Below are 18066 nucleotides of genomic sequence, written 5' to 3'. Positions count from 1 at the left end.
TTTCTTACCTTTTTTATCCTTGACACAGATTTGATGTGTTTTGGCTCCAGCCTTTTCAATCATGCTACAATCAGCTCCCCCAGAATCTGGTCTGTTCTGAAAGTGTCTGCTCATCTTCTTCACTCTGTCTGCCGAATCTTTGCCTTCAAAGAAACAACAGATTTTAGGAATCATCCATTTTTTCCCTATAATTCTGAATTCTACCTCATGCCACCAGAGTGAACAGTGTGCTTTGAAGTGCTTTTACTTTACTTTACTTTAGTTTTTGTTTCATTAGTGTTTACTTCCTCATGATTAGCCTACATATTTGCACCCAATTATATAAATAGTCTTTTTGCTTCAGGTGTGGCACGTCCCTAGTTAGTCTTGTAGGTACCTTGATCAGTGTTACTGGGATGTGATGTTGATTAAACATTTATGACTTATCTTATTAATCTAGAGCAATATTCCTCACCTTGAGGATTCACAAGTCGTTTCAGCTTTGCATTGTGCCCAGTTATTCGTCTTGTGGCCTCCAACTTCTGTACATCCACACTCCACTCGGTGCCCTGTGCGTCCACAACCCCTCCAGCTGTATTGTTATTTTCCAGGTTATAATTGGCTGTCTTGGGGAGTCTCTCCCAGTTGCCGTTATCTCCCAGGATGTACCAAGCCACACGGGTGTACAACTCATCCTCTTCCCGGTCTTTCACCTCTCTCCTGAGGGAGCCATGCAGAGAGGCATTGATTTTCTGTGTCACCTGGTTGACCTCGTCTTTTAACTCACTCACTGTTAAGCTGTCCTGGCCCGACTGGTCCTTCTGTTTGTCGAGATCCTGCTTCTCCACCAGCTGCTTGACATTCTCCTTTTGGTGTGGAGTGAGGCCTGTCAGCGCCTCCTTTTTCAAAGTTTGTGTGGAGCACTGAGCCTGATACAGATCTTTCAGCTTTGTCATGGCATCGTCAACATCCTTTCTAGAGAGACCCAGGAACAAGAAGATGGACTTCTGACTCATTGACGTGGTGTGGAGGTCTGTGGTCACAGATAAAGATGGTTGTTGTTGTTTTTCTTGAGGTGACTGAGGCACTGCAAGGTAAATCAAAAGACAATCAGTGAAAGTTGCCAATGAGATGAATGAAACGTTTGTGAAACGCCCCATCACCCCTGTTGATTACAGAAGTGGAAAACATTTGTTGCTTCCTTTAAGAAGCCAGAAACGAGTGACAACTAATTTATTACTAATTACTGAATCATTAGTTACTCCAGATAGTTTAGATTATACTGGATAGTTACTAAGCAGACTAACTAGACGCTCGCTACTCATTAGAAACAAGTGAAAAAAAGATGCTTGCGCCGAGAAAAAAAGGTTATTTGGACATGGGCCCTAGCGTTAGGCTATAAACAGACTACATTGCGGTCGCATGATTTAAACGTCACCACTGCACCATTACTATACACGTTTTCTATAAATTGATCAATCTTCAGGTTGTAAAGTCACAGTGTAGTGTAACTAAAGTTGGCCTGTAAAGACGGACTAGTGAGTAGATGAGTCACTGTGTTCGGCATGATGACGTTTAATGTCCCTGACAACTTCTGCAGTCTCATTTAGCCACTTGTTAGCACCATTTTAAAGATGCGTAAGGTCTTGTAATTTAATTGTGGGACATTTCATTATGTATTTTATGTTAAGCCTGTGGTAACCACAGACCTTTTTTTCTGGCATTTAACGGAAAACCCATTAAAAAACCCACTGACTTCGGAAGGGTAAAAATACCAACTGATTTCCGGGTTTTGGGACTACAAACAACACCACTCTATAACCAAGGTTAACATAGCCGCAAACAAATGGAAGGCCAAGCAAACGCCAAATATAATGCAACCTAATATACTATATCAGGTCTTAGATTATAACATTATGAGTCATAAAAGCAGTTTAAACTGTTTATTCATGCTATTTTAGTTTGTGTAATGCTTATTTTAATAATGGCAGCGGCTAACAGCTGCTAATGTCAGTGTAGCTACAGTGCCACGTACTGGAGAGCGAGGGAGGAGTAAACAATAGCAAAACAGTGAGGAGAGGCGAAAATAAGAGCAAAGAATCGAGTTTTGTGGAGTAAATCTTCATGTTATCCATTTTGGGAAGGATTGTTGTGATCACCTCATGCCTATATCAGCTGGATAATGTTCCTGTGTTATTTTTACGTTTGATCAAGGATTTGGTAAGTGGAAACAGTTAGCATGCTATTTCCTCATTGTTTCAAGCTGAATGTGCTTTCAAAATTACCAGTAGCTAATCTAAAACAGTGTGAATACGTTTTCTGTTATGCAGTTAATGGTTTTTCTTTGTGTAAATCGAATTGTGAAGCTACATACAACAGACATGTTCTAGTTTAGCCATGTTAGTAAGGTGAGGTGAACGCGGCCTCCATTTTAGGGCGGTTCAGAGTGAATCAACAATTAACCGGTGCTCGTTCTGCTCAAGTACTTCATTTTGTTACGATATATGTAAGACTAAAGTATCTGTATGCATGTTGGACTGTTGTAACACAGGCCAAGCTTTTTAGTTGGGAAGATTGCACATTGAACATTCGGAGCCGGAGAAAGAAGATGCCAAACCATCCCGTTTCACCTTGGACAGACCAACCTACACTTCAGGAACACTGATTCATTCACCTGAATCACAGTAAGATTAAACCTTCAGTGTTTTTTCTCAGCAATGTCTGAGAGCTGAGGAGTTTTTTATCTTGATTCTGTTATTGATTGTATTTTGTTTTTCATTATTTTGTGCCGAATTGGTAACGCTTACAGGGGTAGTCTCACTGTAAACTCTAAACAGAGCGCTGGTTAAAGTACACTACTCAAAATTAGTTAGGGATATTGGGATATTTTAGTGTTTTCTATGCCTAGTTAAGATAAAATGGGAACTTAGAGCTGTGTTAACTCAAGTTAAACAAGTAACTGAATAAAAACTTAAAGGAACCTGGGTTGAAAATTATCACTTGAGCTCAAACCAATAATAAGATATAGGAAATAAAATAAAAAGTTCTGTTTACCTTGGCCTTTCTGGTTCATATTCAAACTGAGGTGCCTGTAAACGTCACAGTAGCACTGTAATCAGAAACGCCAGCATTAAACACATTCTCAAGAAATCCTGCATTCATGCATCTTACAAACTATTAACAGCAGCTGTGCATGTGAGTTGATAGTCACCTCCTCTGAGTCAGGATATCCTGGCTCAATGACAATGTGGATGGCGAAGAGAGACCCAGAGGATGCAGATAATCCAAACTGGCGGATGTTCTCAGTCAGCACTTGAATGGCTTCTCTCAGCGGGTATTCAAAAACAGTTCCAGGTCCGATAACTGGAAAGGCCACTGAGCACAAGTTCTGCTGTACACACAGGTCCAAACACCTCTTCAAGCCTTTCCCAAGCGCCTACAAAACAACAAAAATAAGTAATCTAACATGAGGCAGGGCTTTAATATGAGCACATTCCAGTTGAAGGCTGCATTACAAATATTTCACTTTACCTGCACGCTCTGTCCTCCAACTCCATCCCATGGCGAGCATTCAATGAAGAAGAGCTTGGAGCAGCCCAGAGACGGAGGCGCATCAACCTGCAGAACATCACCAGGGGCGAGGGTGCGAGTCGCTGCCGCCAAGTAAAACTTTGACTTGATTGCGACCCCTGCCCTTCTTAACAGACATTGACCAATATTTGTAGAATTTAGCTGCCTGTTGATCATGGGGACCACCAAAACATTCACCTGTGGAAATAATGTGTAATAATATCAATGTGAGTATTATTATTGTACTACTTTATGTAAAGTGGAACAGAAATTGTCGAACCTGCTCATCCACCAAACTGCCAAGTTTGATCTCCAGGCTCGTCTTGTCGAACACAATGCTTGAAGTGTTGCGGCGCTGTCTGGGGGCAGGCCTGGGTTTGACACTGCTGGTGCTGGAGCGTTTCACCTTTGGGGAGAACACACCTTGCTGTTCCCTGATAATAACCTGACAGGAGCTCTCCACCAGCTCCTTGCTGACTTTACCCTCTGCTTGGAAGTACCGCTGAGCACCTGGTCCATCTAGAACCAGTGTGTCTTTTGTCAGATTGGCTAGAGTCGCTTTCAGGTTCGCCTGAACCTCCTGGACCAGACAGCGGGGGCCAGACACGAGCACAGAAGGGGACGGAAAACGCAAGGCTTTAAAGGTCACCTTGTTCTGCTTCATGCCAACCAGGTCTAAGATTTGATCAAAGCAGTCGACCAGTTCAGGATGCGGTAGTTTCAGCAGCTCCTTTGTCCCAACTTGGTTCATCTGGGAGTTGTGCAGAACTTCTTTGAGCTTGTTCACATTCTCACTGTAGCCCACCAGTCGTACTTTGGTGATCGCAGCTCCACTGGGTCCTGGGATGAAGCTGACATCCACTCTGAGCTCTCGATGGTTTGCCTCGTTCTTGGCTTTCATCAGGATTTCTTTCACCCTGTCGAGATCTGGAGGTGCAGCTGCAGCTCCCTGCAGCCTCACATTGTCCAGACTCAGGTCTCTCTTTATTGCTGCCTCAGCTTCATCCAGGGCATCTTCGGACAAACTGGACAGAACCAGGTCCGACCCCACCTCTATGGAAACAGGATTTCTGAGACTCTGCTGGAAGCGAGCTTGGTACTTGGAGACGGCACCGCTGGATGTTATGAAGGTAAGTAACGCTGTAGGAAGTTTAACTCTCTTTTCTTTTACTTTTTTTATCAGTTCAGTATCAAGTTGTGTAGCTCCTGACTTCACCTCCTGGTTTTGGCCCTTCAAAAGATCGATGGTTGGATGACAAATAAAAGTTACATAACAATTGTCAACTTCTATGTTGTCACAACAGCCAGCACAATGATGCACACAACATGTTGACTACTTTAGGACTGATACTCAAGGGTAGGATAAAATAGGATGAAAGGTACTGAATGTTTTGTTTTTGATCGATTAAACAGAACTGTTTTATCCTGGCAAGCTGACTAGAAAGGAATAAATACATTATTAAGTTTAGCTGTTTTTCATCAGAAGAGGCTGTTAAGGTTTGCAGAAAGGTGAGGACCCACATGCAGACACAGGACAAGGACAGGCAGCTCACAGAGACAAAAAGAAAGCTTTAATAACTAAGCTTAAGTCCAAAAACAAAGGCAGGCCATAAAAGCATGAAATTAAGAGCAAAATAACTAAACTAACAAATGAAGGCAATCAGAAAAGGGCGGAAAACACACAAAGACAGGAAGTGTAAAACATGACACATGAGGATGAAACCTACAAAATAAAACAGGAAATAACTGAACTAAAAACCCGAAACCATGACACAAGCTTCATTTCTTAATCTTTGCTTACTAACCAAAGTAAGGATTGCAAACATAATTTATCATTTATAATTTATAATTTATAAAGGCTAACATCGATTGTTAATTAACTAGCACTGTTTTCTTGCATTTCAACATTACATTTCTTTTGATTTATTATTTAAATACATAACCTAATAAACGTCCAAAATACTTTCAGGGTGACCATTTTCTTTCTAGCACTGTTAAAATGTATTGTTGTAGATCAGATCTGGACATATTTGCACAACTGGACAATTTGCAAAATTGCATATGATGTGGGACTAATAAATACACCTGGAAGATGCATATGACCTGCCTGTATTTTAAAATTCATATTTATCTAATGTATAATCTTTTCATGGACCTTAATTAAATATTTTGGAGCAACCTCTGTTGCACCAGGATCATCTACACTATAATTTATTGTTAATTCTTTTGTCGATCTGTATTTTGTGCATGTGTTGATTCAGTTATGAGCACTGTCTGTGATTTGATCACGCCAGGACAAGCCCTGGCTCCTCTGTGTTTAGTGTCAGCTGAGGTTACTAAAGGGCAATATTTTCTCACCTGTGATTGGTTGGTAGAGGGCTGATCCGAGGTCTGTGGCAGACTACTCACAGTCAGACGTAGTTTTCTGGCGGGAAGGAAGATGGTGTGAAACTTCCTCTGCATAACCCTTTCCTGGACTGGAAGAAACAACAATGTCCAAGTTTCCAACGAAATCCTCCTTAAGTATATTCTGCCTTTAAGTCTTTTCAACCCACTGAGGTTCCTTACCTTCTTTTTCCTTGAAACAGATTTTATATGTGTTGGCTCCAGCCTTTTCAATCACTCCACAGTCGCCTCCCCCAGAATCTCGTCTTTTCTGAAAGTGTCTCCGCACCTTCCCTCTCTCTTTGTCCGTCAAATCTCTGGCTTCAAAGTACAAAGGATGTTGGTATTCATCCATTTTACCTCCAAGTCCTAAATGACAGTAAAACTTTCAGCATGTGGCGCTTCTCAGTGTACCTCCATCCCTCTTGAGTGAAGCGCGCGCTGAAGTGTTTTTGTTTTGTTTCAGTTTCATTTCCTGTAAGTTATGTTTTTCTACTCACTTCCTCATTTAAAATGATACATATTTTCCTAATGGACACCCAAATACATAAAGCTTCTTAGATGTTCAGCTTCAAGTGGAGCATTTCTCTGGTTAGTCTTGTGCAGGTACCTTGATCAGTGTGACGTAATGATGATGAGAAAACAATTAATCATTATATTTTTTATAAATGATGTTGATATAATAATAATCCTTACAGCAGTTGTGATGATGACATCATTTGCCACAGTTTCAAATGATTTATGATGATATTTCTCTTATTTTTATGTTTTTCTCAGTGGGATCAATGTTGATTTTAATCACACTAAAATGTGGATTTAAGCAGTTGGCCTCTACATAACATACAAAATCTAACCTATTTGAGGAAAATGCGAATTTTAACCAAACAAAAAATGTAAAACTGCATAGTTATTTGACAATACTGAATGTGAATCTGATGTGATAATTGGTCATCACTTCTCATCCTTGATTTAAGACCTTTAATTACTGCTTTGTTTGGTTTAGAAGCCATTCAAACAAATTAATCAGATGTGATTAATCAGGAAGGAAAATGTATCACGATGCTGTCATTTCCTGTAAACTAATTTTAACATTTATTTTCAAATTAATGATCCTGTAATGTAAAATATAAGGCTGAGTCTTAAAACAGCCTCACTTCCCTTGGACAATCGTCATATTTGTTTCATGGCCATCTAGTGGCAGACATGTTGGATGTGCAGAAGCTGGGGATGCTGCTGTTCTGTGATACTTTCTTCAAATTTGAAACTCCATATGCTGGAGGGTTAGGACCTCCTGATAGGAGCTCATCACCAACACCTCGCTTTCTCTTTTGTCCGTCTACATTGAACCAAAGTGTCTGATCCCAAGCTGAGGGTTTGCACTATTGCCTAACAGCAAGACGGGTTCGACTACTGGCTGGGGAAGAGCATGTTGCATGTTCTCCTTGTGCTTGTGTGGGTTTCCTCCAGGTGCTCCGGTTTTCTCCATGTTCAAACGTGTATTAGGTGTATTGGCTGCCCTCTGCTCCTCCGGCATGGTTTAAATAATGAGTTTCACTACGTTTTACATTGTATGATTGTATGTCAGAAATGAAGATTCTTCTTCTAGACTTCAAGACATTTAAAGCAACATTATATTGAATGCAAATATCAAGAATTGATGCTTTTTTTGCATCTTGGCGTCAGTATTGGAGAAAATATTGTCTGGTTTTCCCTGTGATGTCCTCCGGCTGCTCTGCCTCCTGTGATTCATGAAGGTTCCTGATGGACAGATAGCTTTACTTGTTGCTAAATAAACCACTAACTTCTGGTAACTGTAGCTGCCATTGAGCTAGTTAGCTTGGTTAACCATGCAGCTAGTGGCCCTGTTAGCTGACTCTCCCCTTTAACTCGTTTTCAGTCTTCACCAAGTCTTCAAACGAAATGCTAATGGTCACGATTTGCCAAATGTTCAATTGTATTAACCAGCTAGTTGCTAACTTTGTCTGTCTGCTGCTTTGTAGGTAGTTTAGAGATTTTATGAGAGCTGGATTTAGAAACAGGGCTGATTAGGGCAGTGAAACTAAACAAAACAGTAACCAAAACATTGAGCTAAAGAGGGCCACAAATCTTAGTAAAAAAGACCCTATGTTTCATTTGAACGGAGCCATATGTCACCCAGATACAATACTCCCTGTACTGTAAGTGTGTGTCAGTGGTGAAAGTCCAAAACGTCAAAGTGACACCATCAATGATTTGGCTTTTTTTTTTATTAATAATCAGATTGGTAATTAAGCCATGAATTCCCAAACAAACACAAAATCAGACATAATTCATCACCGAAGAAATGGAAAAACTGCATTTGCACCCAAACTACCCAAATAGCTGAGCAGCCTTTGCTTATATAAAGTAAAGTTTACTTAGGATAAAAAGTTTTTTTCTAACCCTCACACATACTATTGCATATTGCATAACGAAGTGAACATAGCTGAAAACATTTGCCTGATATCAGACAGAATTGTCCACTTGTCCGTATGTTTCCGATATGTGGAGTGGGTGGAGTCAAACATCTGGACCCAGGCGACAATAACACAACTATCTAACAATCGAAACTGTCTTTTAACTTATATTCGAACGCAGCATCGGAGGTAATGAACTGCATTTACTCTTGCTACTTGTACCTTTTTTGTTTTTTATCTCAATTATTGCAATTAAGGCTACATTTCAAGTCACATTCCTTACAGATTAAAAACAAATTCACATAAAAAAAAAGTTATGACAAACTGTGTGAGAATAAAACAAAAGAAACAACAAACAAACAAAAGTTGATTCTTTTCAACGGCTCTGTGGTATGAACTAAACTGCCTGCCTAAATCCAGTTTCCTTCACATGAACAGCGACAATATTAAGTGTGCGTTTATTTACGTACCATTTTCATACGGTGGGTGAATTAAACGCGGTAAATTCAAATCAAGCAGAGGGATATGGCATTACCTTGTTTAATGTTTACAATGCACATCAGTATTTTAGTGCTGCTAAACCTGGCCTACATATGTAAAATGCAATTATTTTGGTGAGATGTCTAAGTTTAAATCTGATATAAATCTTATATCACTGTGGATCTATTATGTCGGTGCCGCTCGGCCTTGCTCCCAATTCTGCCCAGTGGCAACTCGCAGTTTTGGAAAAATTTCCCTGCAGCCCAAAAAGCTTTTTCCCCGTAGACTGCCATTATAAAAGAGACATCTATAAAACGACAGGACACATCAAATTACAAACAAGATAGATTATGATTCTTTATATTATGAATTTTTTTGTAAAACTTTGCTTGAGCCCTGAAAAGCGATTTAAAAATCTGTGACGTCATCACAATGTAAAGTCTACGGGCCGAGCAGGAAGTAAGTCAGTGCGCCCCATAACCAGGAAGTAAACCCAGGAGCTGGACATCTGTTTTTGCTCTGTATCTAGTTTCTCTATTACAGGAATCATCCCGAGAGGATCAAGAGGTGTGAAAGTGGCAGTAGCAGCTGGGCCGAGGCTGGCAGTCTGCGAACAGTGCAACAATGCAATATAATAAAGAACTGCGTCGTTATGGGTTGAGGTTAACATGATTGTACCCCGACACTGGTAAAGAAATAAAAAGGTTGCATCTACCTTAAATAGGCAGTGATTTAATGCACTGTAAGTGACCCAAATCAGACACATCAGGCATGCTGGGTCTGGCTAACATGCTAAATGCTAAAGTAATCGTGGTCGATCGTTCATTCATTCGTTCAATGAGAAGGCCTCTGTGGCTGGATCTGTATATGTGCAATTATCATCTTCATAAACAAACTTTTCTGCAACCTCCCTCACTTGAAGGTGATGAGGTAGTCCGGGTACGCCTGGTTGTCATGGAACACAACGTACATCGATGGGTTGTCTATTATGTCCACCACACTGTCACAGCGGTCGTGGGGCTGACTGTCACTGCGAGGAGGAGGGACCTTCATGTCGCTGCTTCCCAGAGTGTAGACCCCGGTCAGGACTCGGGCCACAAACATTAACTGAGAACCATCAGCAGCCGGCTTCGAGTAGGTGGGTTGTGCTGAGTAGTTGGCGTTTACGGCAAAGTAGGTTCCATGACCGTATAAAGTAGCTGAGAATAAAAGGAAATAGGGAATTTAAAAGAAGTCCTTGAATCTAAACAACATTTTCCAAAATCATCCATGTGATTGTTACACTTCACCAGTTGAAGGAATTAAATGGAAATGTAAAGACGGAGGAGAAAGATCTTTACCGTTCTGTCCTGCAAAGCGCCTGTTGAACCCAGTTTTCATGATGGAGTCACAGTTGTCCTGGGTCGTCCCGTGGTACAGAAGCTTTTCCTTTGCTCCCCCATCCTGTTTTCTGTTATCAGAAATCTGCTTCTTCTGCGCTTCATAGGCGCGTCGCAGATGAACGTTCTGGAGGCGCTCGATCTGTCAGGAAATGCACAAAAACAAGAAAATACTGAGCTTCCGAATTTGGCTTAGAAGGATGTAAATATGTTGACTCTTCAAATGAAGGTTAAGAACACAGATATTATGCAATTATACTATATTGAGATTTAAATCATAAGGGATACCCTGACACGGGAAATGTCTACAGGCAATGAAACGCTTCCCCACCTTCATCACAGTCTTGGTGACAGTCCGTTTGAAGGCCTCCTTCACTGACTTGTACTCTGCAGAGGAAGGCTGCAGTGCAACCGCCTTGAACACTTCACCGCCAGGCAAGTTGTCCCAGTAGAGAGGGAGGGTGAAGTCTGGAAAGGTGAGGAGAGGACACCATAGAAAATTGTCAGTTATTCAAAGTAAATGTGGAATCTCAGGAATTGCTCTTGATAACGTTTCATGTAGGTGTCCCCTCCGAAGTCATCATTAGAGTTTTTGCAGGTGGGCAAATGTGCACAAATAAATTGCTAAGCAGCACACTGCAGAAATAAATGTTTCACTGGCAAATGTTTTTCGTTATATCACTTTTAAACTCAATTTGAAGCCAAAAAGTCTTAAAAAGTGAACATGTTATATGATCAAAAGCTCCAGAACAGCTCATCTTAGCTCATGCATAGCTAAATGCTCATCTGCAACAATCTTCTCACCTGGAAGATTCACAAGTCGTTTCAGCTTCGTCTTTTGTCCAGTTATTGGTCTTGAAGCCTCCAACCTCTGTACATCCACACTCCACTCTGTGCCCTGTGCGTCCACAACCCCTGCAGCTATATCATTTTTTTCCAGTTTGTAATTGGCTGTTTTGGGGAGTTTGACCCAGTTTCCGTTATTTCCCAGGATGCACCAAGCCACACGGGTGTACAGCTCCTCCTCCTCCCTGACTCTCACCTCTCTTCTGAGACACTCTTGCTGAGAGTCATTAATCTTCTGCGTCACCTGGTTGACTCCATCCTTTAAACCCACTCACTGTTAAGCTTCCCGGCCCGGACTGGTCCCCTCTGTATGTACAGACCCTGCGTCTCCAGCAGCTGCTTCAGATCCTCCACGTTGTCCTGGGTGAGGCCCGCCAGATCCTCCTTTTTGAAGGTTTGAGTGGAGCACTGAGCCTGATACGCACCCCTCAGCTTTGTCATGGCATCGTCAACATCCTGTCTGGAGAGACCCAGGAAGAGGAAGACGGACTTCTGACTTGTGGAGGTGGTATGGAGGAGGCTCAGGTCTGTGCTCACTGACAAAGAGGGCGGTTGTTGTTGTACATGAGGCCTCTGAGGCACTGACACTGCAAGGAGGGTCCAAAGATAACAATCAGTGAAAATTTACAATGGAACAAGTGAATTATGATTTTAAAAAAGAGATATATTTCCAAGCAAACACAAAAAAAGAAGTTTGTGAAACTTCCTGTTACCTCTGTTGATTACAGCAGTGGAAAACATTTGCGTCGCTTCCTCTTTAAACGCCAAGAAGACATTGATCTTAATCAGGACGAGGCGGATGTTGGTGACAGAGTACAGAGAAGTAGATGACGTTGCAGCCTTCACCCCTCGGAGGATTGCACCTGCCACAACACCAGGGTCCAACCCTCCAGCTCCTGCATGAACAGTTTGAATGTTTACTGGCAGAATTTAAACTACAACACTGATATTAGCTGAGTGTTTGTGGGGTTTTTTTGGAAAGTCTTACAAAATACCTACCAGCACAGATGGCAGGAATGGCTACGGAGTCGAATCCATATGTTTCACAATGTTCAATGATGTCGCACACCAGCTGTTCGATGATACCTGCGTCCCTTTCTCCACACACATGTAAAATGGCTTCACAAGGGAACGATCCAGACTCGGACACAAAAATCTCTCCCGTTTTCATTTTTGCTGCGCACAAGACAACAAAGACAACATAAGTAAGAAGCTGTTCAACCTGTGTTGCTTCAAAACATCTTGCGTGTTCTTGTTCCTCACCTGCTTTAAGTTCAGCCTCCACCTCTGGTCCAGCCACAGTCAAGATGTCTTTGCACACACCGTCTGCAGAGAAACGATTAGATTACACAACAAGAGTTTACAGCCATGCTAGCAGCTTTGTGAGGTTGTAATTAGACTGCTTTGAGCTAAACGCTAAATGACAGCATGCTAACGTGTTGACAATAGTAATGCTAACACGCTGTTGCCGGTCTCCCCTACACATTGAAATTTTGACCAAAGTAAAAAGGATTCATCCTCTGGTCACCATGAATATATCTGCCCCTAATTCTATTATATATATTTCAGTCTTGAACAAAGTCATGAGCGTAAAGGCGCGAAACGGTTACGACATGGTCTTTTGGTCGGCTACAGCAGCTCTCACTCACCGTTCTGGAAATTTGCGAAGTCGGTCGTGTTCACCACAACATCTGTAGTCTCATTAGTGATGTCACCAAACACCAGCTGTAGTTTAACCCCGCCTCCCACTGTCATTGTGATGTCGTCGAGGTCGGTGGTGAGGGACTTGAAGATTGCTGAGAAGGAGAACACAACAACATGTTTTATATAAATATCGAATTGCTAATCACTAAGTCCTTGAAGATTTTTTTGTATGTATGGTTTACCTTGGCCTCCCTGGTTTATACTTGAGCTGAGGTGTTTGTACACTTCATGGTAGCACTGTAAAAAAAACAAAAAACACCAGCATTAAACCCTCTCATCAATAAATCCTCCACACATTCATCTTACAAACCAGTTGTTTGAGTGTTGATTTTCACCTCCTCAGAGTCAGGATATCCTGGTTTAATGACGATATGAATGGTGGCGAGAGAACCAGAGGATGCAGATAATCCAAAAAGGCGAATACTCTCAGTCAGCACTTCAACGGCCACTCTCAGCGGGTATTTTAACACAATTCCAGGTCCGATAATCGGAAAGGCCACTGAGAACACATTCTGCTGCACACATAGGTCCAAGCACGTCTTCAGGCCATTGACAAGGGCCTAAGAGACAAAAATAAGACATATGCGGAGTGTTTTCATAAGCACACAGCATAAAAAAGATTTGAGTTTTAGACGGATGAACCGCAGTTTTTCTAATTAAGATATATTTTGACTGAATCCCCCTGAAAAAGGCACAAGACTGTATAACTGCTGTTTTAGGGCTTAATACTACTAATACTACACTTAATGCAGCATTTGGCCAGGTGTGTGTCTCACGATTTCTTTTCTTATTTTCATAAATACAAATGAACATTGCACCACAATCGTTGAGGAGAAACTGCGAATGTAACTAAGCATAAGAGCAAGGAGGACTCTTGCCTTTAGATGACACTGGATGTCACTTTGTATAAATATATATAACAGTTTATTGTCTAAACAAACAATCATATCTTCAAACACAACCATCAAGATTTGTGCATTAATGAGTGGGCAACTGGCCAAAAAAACCCCACCATGATCTGTTTAATTCCAATCATGGTCCACGAACTGAACTGCAATATATTTCTCAATTTTGAAATGCCCTGTCGACTATAGCCAGACTTGAAAAAGCCTTTGATTTTTTTCATTTGCACCATTAAAACACAATATTTCAGTAAAGATAATTATCTTTTGGCACAAGCCCCTCATCCACCATAAGCTATAAATCGTGTCGCATTATTTGCAATACGTCACCCAAGAAAGAGCTACATGAAGTGATTTCACCGGTCAGCATCACTATCTAGTTGGCTACATCACTCCACTGCATCTATTGTTTGTTCACACAGAGCGAATCTGCCAGTCAATTAACTTATGTGAAGTTTGACGAGAGGGAGATTCAAGATTGACTACTTTACCTTTATGCTCTGTCCTCTGGCTCCATCCCATGCCAGGCATTCAATGAAGAGGAGCTTGGAGCAGCCCAGAGACGGAGGCGCATCAACCTGCAGAACACCACCAGGGGCGAAGGTGCGATTCGCTGCCGCCGACTCAAACTTTGACTTGATCGCATTCCCTCCTTTCTTTAAGAGACTTGAACCAATATTTGTAGAGGCAAGCTGCCCGTTGATCATGGGGGCCACCAGCACATTCACCTGTGGAAATAACAAGGAATTATATAAATGTGAGTGTTTCATCGCTGCTGTACTGCTCTTTGGAAAATACAACGGAAATTGTCGAACCTGCTCATCCACCAAATCGCCAATCTTGATCTCCAGGCTCGTCTTGTTGACCGCAGTGCTCCCAACTGTGTTGCAGCTTCGTCTGGTGATGGAAGGTCTGGGCGTGATGGTGGTGGTGCCAGGGCTGCTGGTGGTTCCTGACACGCCTTGCTGTTCCCTGATAATAACCTGACAGGAGCTCTCCACTAGCTCCTTGCTCAATCTACCCTCTGCTTGGAAGTACCGCCGTGCTGCTGGTCCATCTAGAACCAGTGTGTCTTTCGTCAGACTGGCTAGAGTTGTGTTTAATTGTGCCTTGACTTCCTGGACCTGACAGCGGGGACCAGACACGAGCACAGAAGGGGATGGAAAATGTGAGGCTTCTAAGGTCACCTTGTTCTGCTTCATGCCAATCATTTTTAAGACATCGTCAAAGCAGTCGACCAGTTCAGGATGGGGCAGTTTCAGCCGTTCTTGTGTCCCAACTTGGTTCATCTGGTAGTTGTGCAGAACTTCTTTGAGCTTGTTCACATTCTCACTGTAGCCCACCAGTTGTACTTTGGTGATTGCAGCTCCACTGGGTCCTGGGATGAAGCTGACGTCCACTCTGAGCTCTCGATGGTTTGCCTCGTTCTTGGCTTTCATCAGGATTTCTTTCACCCTGTCGAGATCTGGTGGTGCAGCTGCAGCTCCCTGCAGCTGCACATTGTCCAGACTCAGGTCTCTCTGTACTGCAGTCTCAGCTTCATCCAGCGCATCTGCGGACAAACTGGACAGAACCAGGTCTGACCCCACCTCTATGAAAACAGGATTTCTGAGGCTCTGCTGGAAGCGAGCTTGGTACTTGGAGATGGCACCGCTGGATGTTATGAAGGTAAGTAAAGCTGTAGGAAGTTTAACTCTCTTTTCTTTTACCTTTTTGATGAGTTCATCAAGTTTTGTAGCTCCTGACCTCACCTCCTTGTCAGGGCCCTCCAGGATGATCTTGGCGTTGCCTCTGCGGATTGTAACCTCTGGGCAATGTGTACTCATTTCTCGACTAAACTCTTCTTCTACCACTTTGAACTGCCTCTCCGCAATTGGTAATTCCTTCTGAGTGGGCAGGCTCTTTTCCAGGATCGCAATCCTCTTCTTTACATCGTCATTGGGTCCCACAACCACAGGATAACCACCCTCTGTGTACACTTTGATATCATCAGTCGCAAAGGTGAGGTCCTGCATGAGGATTTTGGCTTGTTTTGCCTCAACCACATGATAGCAGAGGTAGCTCTCAGTTAGATTGATGAAGACCCTATCAACTTGTAACTCCCAGTTCTCTGCAGCACTGGCAAAGGCGCTTCCAGACCCTTTATCAACATCCCCCCTAACCACCGCTTCCTCCTCATCTAGATCAAAGTCCACTGTGCAGCCGATAGCAGAGAGTTGTTTCTGTAAAATTTTATTTGCTTTCAGGTTGTCTCTCAGGTAGAACAGGAGGAAAATATCTGGCTTGAAAATCTTCTCAAGGGTTTTTGTGTTTGCTTTTTTGGATGTCTAAAGGAGAAAAGCAATAACAAACAAATGTATGAGTTTATATGTAAGTCTAAACTACATCTATTAATCTGTAAATTCTAAAAAGATAGCATAAAAATGTGTTGTCCCCACAGCCAGCACAATGGCATACCAAACATTTTAATTATCAGATGTTGACTCTGCTCAGAAATCCCCCTCAAACTGGTCAGGCCAGATCATTTGGCTCTGACGTTTCTGAAGTGTTAGTAAAGGGCAGGGTTTCAGGGAAACTCACCTGTGACTGACTGGTGGAGGGCTGATCAAAGGTCTGTGGCGAATCAGTCCGACTCACAGTCAGACGCAGTTCTCCATCCGGTAGGGGGATGGTGTGAAACTTCCTCTGCAAAACCCTTTCCTGGTCTGTAAAAAACAAGGCCAAGGTCCAAACAAGACACTAGATTTTAGCTATAACTACATAGAATATTATGTTTTTTAGAAAGTATATTCTGCCTTTAACTCATATTAAACAAATGTGATCCCTTACCTTCTTTTTCCTTGAAACATACTTTATATGTTGTTGCTCCAGCCTTTTCAATCATCAAACAGTCACCTCCCCCAGAATCCTTTCTCTTCTGAAAGTGTCTCGTGACCTTCCCCTTCTCTCTGTCTGTCAGATCTCTGGCTTCAAAGAACAATGGATATTGGTATTCAGCCATTTTACCGACAAATCTACACTGAAAAAGCAGAGCACTTCAAACTGTGCCTGTGTGCCTCTCGACTGAACGGTGGTGTGGCTTTATTTCGTTTCACTTTCACTTACTGACAGTGTTTGCGTAATGAGAGGCACTTGGCAGCAGGCCTCCACTGTGAGGTCACTTTCGGTGCAGGGTCCACTGTCAGGACGGCAGGTGAGGACATTTAAATCTTCATTTCACCTGCCTTTTAATTCAAGAGAGACCAGCGAGTGAGCATGTGTCCCGAGTAGCGGTGAGTAGCTGTTTTTTATTATCCACAGAAAGTAAATGCATGGTTTCTTGTGTTCTTCGTCAATATAGGTGCCGTAAAATAATAATGTTATAGAAGTTAATGATGCAAATTACCAAATGTTACATGTCGGCTTGGGTTGTTGTTTTGAAGCTAAGTTAGATAACGTCAAAGTTAACTAATTATAGCTATAGCTAATTAGTGATATCACCTGTTTAAGTGCACAAGTGGAATCAACATGTGGCAGGACTACATGGCACATTCTTACTTTTTTATTTTTCCACCTCTGTTGTATACTACAGTATATAAACAAAACGAATAGTAACTGAAATTACTGAGTATATTTTGCTTCTAACATAACATACTAAATTACTTAAGTGTCTTGTTTTAGCCACTTTCACTTAAGTAAGTTTTTGAATGCCGGACTTTAACCCGTAGTGCAGTATTTTTGTAGTCATTATTACTACTTCTACATAAGTAAGGCCTCATTTACACTACCTGGTGCAAGTGGCCATGACCTGTAAGCAAAGACAATCTAAGTTTGCAGGCTGTATACATTAATTTGAATTGAAGTTCATGTACTATAATTCAAACACGTGATGCATTTTATATCCTTTTTAGATGCATCACTCAATTATTCCATGTGGTGGAAAGCCTGCAGTCAGTACCACTGCCCCCTTTGTCCCAAAGGCATGTTTAAACCGAGCCAACCAGCCAGACTTCAGCGGCATTTGGAGGTCCACATGAAAAATGCCATTGCATTTGAAGGTAATACCATTGCATTTTAGATTGAAGATACACACTTGTGCTGTGCTGTGTTCACGTGACTTGTTTGTCATTGTCTAATATAACCATTTTTAAGAAATGTTTATTTGTTTCTATTGTTTAATCGTTTTTTGAGCCATGGAAAGCAGTTCACCCACTGGACAGATGCATCAGAAGCCCTCCTGCGAGGTGAGGTGCCACCAGTGTTTAGGATGATGAAAAGGAAGGTGGATGACATGACTGAGGTCAGATTTTAATTTTGTTTGAGTTCCATCTGAGTTTTTCTTTTGTTTCAGGTCAGAAACCAGCATTTCCATTTATTTTTTTTTTTACCACTCTTTTTTCCAATTGT

At 41.9% G+C, this 18066-nt stretch overlaps 2 protein-coding genes across 2 annotated transcripts; both read right to left on the bottom strand.

The window, feature by feature from the left end:
• Positions 1 to 669: 669 nt before the first annotated feature.
• LOC141003304 (uncharacterized) lies at positions 670 to 6289 on the bottom strand. Its single transcript, XM_073474631.1, has 8 exons — positions 6118 to 6289; positions 5908 to 6026; positions 3830 to 4780; positions 3511 to 3747; positions 3191 to 3415; positions 3034 to 3088; positions 741 to 1066; positions 670 to 699 (listed from the first exon to the last, which is right to left on the bottom strand). The coding sequence occupies exons 1-8, from the start codon at positions 6287 to 6289 to the stop codon at positions 670 to 672; spliced, it is 2115 nt and encodes a 704-aa protein (XP_073330732.1).
• Positions 6290 to 8160: 1871 nt separating this feature from the next.
• Positions 8161 to 16716, bottom strand: LOC141003842 (uncharacterized). Its single transcript, XM_073475316.1, has 14 exons — positions 16510 to 16716; positions 16261 to 16385; positions 14496 to 16007; positions 14172 to 14408; positions 13114 to 13338; positions 12961 to 13015; positions 12724 to 12870; positions 12338 to 12400; positions 12074 to 12250; positions 11788 to 11970; positions 11033 to 11661; positions 10560 to 10696; positions 10190 to 10370; positions 8161 to 10048 (listed from the first exon to the last, which is right to left on the bottom strand). Exons 1-11 carry the CDS (start codon positions 16679 to 16681, stop codon positions 11336 to 11338), a joined length of 3222 nt encoding a protein of 1073 aa, XP_073331417.1. The 5' UTR covers positions 16682 to 16716; the 3' UTR covers positions 8161 to 10048; positions 10190 to 10370; positions 10560 to 10696; positions 11033 to 11335.
• Between the last annotated feature and the right edge of the window lie 1350 nt (positions 16717 to 18066).

The sequence above is a fragment of the Pagrus major genome, chromosome 10, assembly GCF_040436345.1.
Source record: "Pagrus major chromosome 10, Pma_NU_1.0".
Classification (NCBI taxonomy): Eukaryota; Metazoa; Chordata; class Actinopteri; order Spariformes; family Sparidae; genus Pagrus; species Pagrus major.
Note: the sequence above shows the minus strand (reverse complement) of the source record. Positions and strands in the feature narration are given on the sequence as shown.